The sequence below is a fragment of the Aotus nancymaae genome, unplaced genomic scaffold (assembly GCF_030222135.1).
Source record: "Aotus nancymaae isolate 86718 unplaced genomic scaffold, 86718_ANA_hifiasm-v0.15.2.pri h1tg000011l, whole genome shotgun sequence".
Classification (NCBI taxonomy): Eukaryota; Metazoa; Chordata; class Mammalia; order Primates; family Aotidae; genus Aotus; species Aotus nancymaae.
In genome coordinates, this window is record NW_026988422.1 from 43,452,652 (window position 1) to 43,460,313 (window position 7,662).

The window sequence follows — 7,662 nt, forward strand, 5'->3', positions numbered from 1 at the left end:
TTGGCTCACTGCAACCTCTGCCTCCCAGGTTCAAGCGATTTGCCTGTCTCAGCCTCCCGAGTAGCTGGGACTACAGGCATGTGCCACCATGCCCAGCTTTTTTTTTTCCTTTTTTGTATTTTTAGTAGACATGAGGTTTCACTATGTTGGCCAGGCTGGTCTCGAACTTCTGACCTAGTGATCTGCCCGCCTCGGCCTCCGAAAGTGCTGGGATTACAGGCGTGAGCCACTACGCCTGGCCCCTTCTCTCTTTTGTTGAAGGTAATCCCTGGAGAACTCAGCTGTGAGCCTCAGCCAACATTCCTGGCATCTGGAGAAATGAAGTTGGACTCTTAACTTACCCCAAATACGAAATTTACCCCCCTCAAAAAAGGTCGAAGACCTAAACATAAGAGCACTCTTAGAAGAAAACAGGGGGAAAAGCTTCATGGCATTGAATTTGGCAATGGATTTTTGGATATGCTACCAAAAGCACAGACAACAAAAGAAAAAAGGGATAAATTAGACTGCATCAAAACCCAAAATTTTGTGCAGCAAAGGTCACTATCATCAGAGTGAAAAGGCAACCCATGGAATGGAAAAAAATATTGCAAATAGTATATCTAATCAGTGGTTAACATTCAGAGTACATAAAGAACTCCTACAACTCAGCAACAACAAAGAAAACCAACCTGATTAAAAGATGGGTAAAGGACCTGAATAGATACTTCTCCAAAAAAGATTTACCAATGGCCAATAGCACACAAAAAGAAGCTCAACATCACTAATCATTGGGGAAATGCAAATCAAATCACAATGAGATCTCACTTCACAGCCATCAGGATAGCAATCAGATAAAACAAAAACAAAACCATCTGAAAAATAACAAGCACTGGCAAGGATGTAGAGATACTGGAACCCTTGTGCATTGTTGGTGGCAACATAAAATGGTGCAGCCACTGTTGAAAACAGCAAAGCAGACCTTCAAAATATTGAATATATGACTCTGTAAGATCTGACCCCAGTAAAAAAATAAAAAGTAATTGAATGTAGAATTACCATACAATCTAGCAATTCCACTTATGCATAAATATACAAACAACAACAACAACAACAACAACAACTGAAAGCAAGGACTTGGATACAGGTGGAGTATCCCTAATCCAAAAATCTGAAAACTGAAATGCTCCAAAGAACATTTCCTTTGAGCATAATTTTGGAAATGCTTCAAAACCCCAAATCTTTTGGGCACCTACATTATGATCAAAGGAAATGCTCAATGAAGCATTTCAGATTTATGGATTAGGGATGTTCAACTAGTAAGTATAATGCAAATATTCCAAATTCCTAAAAAAAAAAATGAGAAATCAGAAACACTTCTGGTCACAACTGTTTTGGATAAGGGATGCTCAACCCGTATTTGAATACCCATGTTCTTAACAGCATTATTCACAACAGCTGAAAGATGGGAGAAACCCAAGTGACAATTTGCAGATGAATAAATAAGCAAAATGTGATAGATACAAACAATGGACTATTATTCAGCCATAAAAAGAAAGGCAGTTCTGACACATACAACAGTATGAATAAACTTTGAAGACATTATGCTAAGTGAAGGAGGCCAGTCGTGAAGGCAAATATTGCAAGATACTACTTATATGAGGTACCTAGAGTACCCAAAACTCAGACAGAAAGTAGAATGGTGGTTTAGGCCAGCCAAGTTGCCTAATTTAATTGGATAAATATCAATTTGGAATGCGCTGATCCATTTATCTACAGTCTATTTAGAAACCAAATTATATAAATTCAACTATAAATATACTATTTCCACTTAAAATGTAAGAGAAAATTATTATGGATCTTACTGTGTTTGTGTCATGTATGCTTTCTAGTTATACTTTACATGAGCAATACTTACAAAACTTATCTTGTTAAAAGTACTTCATTCTACTTTCTTGTAAGATCAACTAAATTTCCACAGTTGATAACCTCAAAAGTACCTTCCAATTCCCTCTTAATGCTATTGGGAAGAGTTTCCAATAGATAGTATAGTTTGTTGAGTTCCATGCTTTCAATCTCCAAAAGATCAATTGTGGATTTTCTCATTTCTTCCTGAAAATTTAAATTACATTTTTAAAAAGTTAAGACACTAAAATAGTAAGACTGATTTCCTAAACGATGTCCTATAAATGTTTTCAGGGGTCAAAATATAATTATATTAAATATTTTCCTTATGAATATCTGTTTCTTACATGCTGTTTCAATCCATTTAAAAGGAAAGACTCTAACAAAAATGGTAATATTGAGAAAAAAGCTACTTATTAAAATATGGAAATTGCCTATAAAAATATGCTTAGGTATAAAGAGAACAATGGTTTTCTCATACACACATACAAACCCAAACAAATAGGTAAAGCTGTTATTATTACTTTTAGGTGAGGCTACTTTAAGAAAGGAAATACCACTCAGAAATCAGTTAGTGGGAAAAAATAGATAAATCATCTTTTAAATAAATGGTCATAATAGCTAGAGCTATTTTATAACCTGAGAAACTGCCATTATATTTTATGAATTATAAAAAGCAGACTATATAATTACATATATGGCATGATCACTTTTCTGTATAAAATGAAATTCAATGCAGTTATCACCTATATACTCTGAAAGTAGAAAGTATATTCATCAGCATTAATTGTGATTATTTTAATGTGGTCCTTTTGCTTATCTGTTTCTTTCCAAATTGTCCAAAGTCAATATGTATTAATTTTATAACAGTGAAAATGTATTACTTTAAAAATAAAAGAATTGATCTCTGGGTTTTTTTTTTTTTTTTTTTTGAGATGCAATCTTACTCTGTCATGCAGGCTGGAGTGCAGTAGGGCGATCTCAGCTCACTGCAACCTCTGCCTCCTGGGTTTAAGCAATTCTCCTGCCTCAACCTCCCAAGTTGCTAGGATTACAGGATCCTGCCACCATGCCAGGCTAATTTTTGTATTTTTAGTAGAGATAGGGTTTCACCATGTTGGCCAGGCTGGTCTCCAACCCCTGACCTCAAGTAATCCACCCGTCTCCGCCTCCCAGAGTGCTGGGATTACAGGTGTAAGCCACCATGCCCAGCTTGATCTCTCTTTTTTAAGAGATTTCACAGCTCAGATATTAAATGAATACACATTAGATACTTTAGTCACAATAAATATTTTGGCCCCTTAAGATCCTAGAGAAAGACATAACTGAAAGAAGGAACCCGCAGGGAAAAATGTTTCCACAGTACCACAGTGCTGCACAACACACACGTCCCCTAAGTGTTTACATGTATCTATCCAATTAAGTAGGATTGTAAAGTATGATTATGTAGTATATATATATGAATGTATAATTATATAAAATGTAAAGGGATAAGAGTTTTATCAGCAGTCTGGGGATTCAAACTCATTTACAGCCATATTTCTACATTTTTAGCTATTTGATATGTAGTAGATTCTTATTCAATATTTTTAAATAAAATGAAGAGCCTCACCATTCTGACAGTGCCAAGAAAGCATTGTCAATATCATCCATGGCTGAAAAGAGATGTCTGTGACACCTCAGAAGAAAATACTTTAAATATTTCTTCAACATGTCTTTGATAGGGGCCAGATAAGTGTAACTGAAAGAGTTTCACTTTGTTTTCACTAACAGTACAGTCTACTTCAGTGGAACAGATGTCAAATAATCTTTGACCAGGTATTCAAGGAACTGCTTATAGAGAACTGAGTTACTTGGCACCATGCTTGAAATTTATTCCAGAGATTGTGTGTTTATTTTAAGCAAGGGGTTTATGCTGCGGATGAGGGCAAGCTTTAGTTTTCTAGTTGGAAAATCAAGCAACAATCCACAGTTGATCAAAAATTGTGCAAATACTTACAAAACAGAGAGAAAAATATTTTTAAGTTAAGGGTAACTGTATTCCCTAGTCATCTACTTAATACTTTGAACAGAGTTGGTACTAAATGAAAGTTTGATGAAGCAATGTGTGGAAGATTGAAGAAATAGTTCTTATAGATAAAACAATACCAATTTCTTAACCGCTACAGCAATGTCCTTAAGAAAGATCTTTGCTTCTTCATTGCATTTAAAATAGTCACTTTGTAGTGATCGCTCTGAAAAAAAATTAGAAAATAAAGATTTCTTATTTATCTATCCAAATCCTACTTAGCCTTTTATAATCTAGCTCAAATGCTTACTCGGCTGGAAGTTGCATCTTCAATCTCTGAATTTCTATTGTACATTACACTAATCTCTTTTGTGCTGACTTCCTATTCCATATTATAATTTAGGTATATATTTTAAGCTCCTTGAGGACAAATGTGCTGGAGATTTACATATTAATATTTATAATTCCCACTCAGAGCAAGAAGGCACAATGATTTTTTTCCTATGAAAAATGTTCTACGTGTCTAGACATCATTAACAGAAAAATGTATTTGTACATAAGTACTAGGTTTGCTCTGGCATGCTGATCTAGAGATCAAGTATGAAGGGAGTTCAAGGTCCTAGCTTTATCATTGACAATGACCTCGGATACATGTGAATAATTTAGGTCTTAGTAACTTTAGGTCTTCTCAGTGGTTAACATTCTTCATGATAATATTTACCCAAGCATATTTGATAAGAACTGTGAAATTAACCTAGTGCATTTAAGAAGGAAAATTAAAACTATCCCAAATTAATAGTAACATTGTAACATAAATCAGTATGATTATCTTGAAGAAACGGGATGATTCTAGTGAAGCACTGAAATGTTCTGCTGTTTGGCCTAAATGGGTTTTGCACTGAACAAGAAACACCCTTTCTTGGACTGTCTTACCTTAAACTTAAGTGACTTGATTACAGACAGGTTCAGCTTTCTAACTGAAAAAGTATTTTCGCCTGGCCCCATCCAAGGTCCTTTTCTATTAGAATCTCCTAAACAACCTTTTACATCTAATTTTCCTTGCTTAACACAACAGGAGCCTCTTAAACACTCCCTTTCCCATTTGCTTAATTCTCCAGTTTGCCATGGCAAAATGTGGGAGAATGTTAACTTGTAAAGGAAAGGCGGGAAGAGAACTGAAATCGAAGGCGTAACCTAAATGCAGGTGTGTACTCTGGTCGCAGGCATAGGGCAGTGGCTTGGGAGTCCCGGATTTGTTACCAACCATTACTGAGAGTTGAGCAAAGTCACCTCAGCTGCGCTAGAGCCGGAAAGCTGGGCACTTGACCCCACCCGCCACCTCTCTCCCCAGCCTCCAAGGAGCGGGGAGAAGGCTCTGCCCCGGTCAGGGATGCCCTGGTTCCGGGAAAGTCCCCGCTCAGGGTTCCCGCTGAGCGCCTCCTAAGCGCCACCTCTGAGGAGAGTTCCCTTCAGGCGTCCGAGGGGCGTCTTACCCACAACAAACAGCTGTTCCAGTGCCTCGACCGCGACAGAGGAGCCCAGGGTGGAGGGGACGGTGCATAACTCCAGGGAGCGGCCAGTGGAGACGGCTGCTGCCTGCACCAGCTTCTCGCCAGCCCTCAGCCCTGGGGTCCAGGAGCTCAGGGCCATTTTGCCGCTCTAGCTGACAGCCCCGGAAGCCAGAGCCAAGGACCGCCGGTCGCCACGGGCAACGAGGACGTCGAGTTCCGGGGGCGCCCCCTCGTGGCCAGCGCTTCTAGTGGGTACCTCCCTTGTTCTCTGCTTTTATCCGTAGTCATTAAGCAGTCTGGGAAGAATGACTCTCTTTAGCCGACTTTTTCCCCTTTCCATTTCCATTTCGTTAGTTTAGGCCTGTGTCTTTTTTGTGGACCAATGGAATAATAATGATCACTTTTGAGCGCATCTTTGTGCCTGGTACTGCAGGAGAACCTTTATATACAGTAGCTCAATCTTCACGAGGACTTTGTGAGCAGGCTCTTTTAATACCTCTGCTTTTACAGACAAGTAAACTGAGGTGCGGGCGACTATGCTCAAGACCACCAGAGAATAATATTGGATTTAAAGTGACATCTGCGCCGGGTGCTGTGGCTCATGCCTGTAATCCCAGCACTTTGGGAGGCCAAGGCGGGAGGATCCCCTGTGGTCAGGAATTCAAGACCAGCCTGATCCCCGTTCCTACTAAAAATACAAAAATTAACCGGGCATAGTGGCGGGTGCCTCTAGTCCCAGCTACTCAGGAGGCTGAGGCAGGTGAATCGCTTGAACCCGGGAGGGAGAGGTTGCAGTGAGCAGAGATCGGGTCATTGCACTCCAGCCTGGGCAACAAGAGTGAACTCCATCTCAAGAAAAATAAATAAAATTAAAAAATAAAGTGAAATCAGTATGAATCCTTTTATTATGTTACAAAACCTTCTCTTGTATTCTTTTTATAACTTTTCTTATATCTAGTGTATCACTCAGAATCATAGTGATTTTTCTCTGTCCACCCATCGAACTGTGAGCTCCGTGATGACAGGGTCAGGAGGATATTATTTATGTTTCTCTGAATCTCCAAAATTCAGTTTAACATGAGGCTGGCTCAGTTTGAGTCTGTCAGTTCCTTTTTCTCTGATGGGTTAGAGAGAAGCAAAGGTGATTCAACACTCCTTTTCTCTACAGATGGCAAAATTGATATTACAATGATAACAATGACAATAGCTATCAATTGTTAAATGCTTATTTTGTTCCTGGCATTGTTTTAAATACTTTGCAGTACCCCATTTCTTTTTTCTTTTTTTTTTTTTTGAGATGGAGTCTTGCTCTATTGCCCAGGCTGAAGTGCAATGGCATGACCTCAGCTCACTGCAACCTCTGCCTCCAGAGTTCAAGCAATTCTCCTGCCTCAGCCTCCTGAGTAGGTGGGATTATAGGCACCTGCCACCACGCCTGGCTAATTTTTGTATTTTTAGTAGAGATGAGGTTTCACCATGTTGGCCAGGCTGGTCTCGAACTCCTGACCTTGTGATCCACCTGCCTTGGCCTCCCAGAGTGTTGGGATTACAGGCGTGAGCCACCGTGCCCAGCTGCAGTACCCCAGTTAACTCTCACAAATAATCTTTTGAGCTAGATATTAATGCCTGCTTTGCAAATGAGGGCAGTAAGCTACATCCTGAACCACTGTACAACACTGCCTTGGAGGGGTCACAGCACATCAATAGCACAACTAGTTCTAGAATCCAGGCCTCCTTCATCCAGGTAAAGCCATATTTTGGTGTTGAACAGCATCCTGGACAACATCCCCCTTTTTTGCTGGATTTGGTCTATTGATATTCAAATCTGTTCCTGCCCTTCTGGGTCCTCCTCTGTGTGGCAGGAGCAAGAAGCCTGGAAATGACATGTCCTGGATGTCCTTGCCAGCTGTTTTCTTGGTAAGTTCCACTAGTGGGAGATACTGGTGGGAGATTTGAAGGCCAAGAAATCATGTGATTTCTGCCTCCACAAGTGGTAGTTTCAGGCTACAGTCAACTGTAGGCCCGAGCAGTTTTGGTGCCTCCGGAGGTGGCAGGAGTAGGAGCTAGTGACTCCGGCAGTCTCCAGCTGCTCAGCACTAAATATGAGCTTGTGCGTACAGTACAGGTGTTATGGCAGCTCTGATCACTGAGGTCTTCTTTACCCTCTTAGCCCTTATAACAAATTCCTTCTCTTCTGGGAATATCTAGACTGGACTACTTCAAGGCAACCCTTATGCTGTCACCAGAAGACTCTTCCTA

General features: G+C 40.0%; 1 protein-coding gene across 1 annotated transcript in view; it reads right to left on the minus strand.

The window, feature by feature from the left end:
• Positions 1–5,546, minus strand: part of CCDC175 (coiled-coil domain containing 175) — an 82,508-nt gene extending 76,962 nt beyond the window's left edge. Inside the window, exons 1-3 of the mRNA XM_064374894.1 lie at positions 5,386–5,546; positions 4,033–4,118; positions 1,980–2,091 (exon numbers count right to left, since the gene is read on the minus strand). Coding sequence (XP_064230964.1) covers positions 1,980–2,091; positions 4,033–4,118; positions 5,386–5,542 — 355 coding nt within the window. The 5' untranslated portion in view covers positions 5,543–5,546. The remainder of the gene's footprint in view (positions 1–1,979; positions 2,092–4,032; positions 4,119–5,385) is intronic.
• Between the last annotated feature and the right edge of the window lie 2,116 nt (positions 5,547–7,662).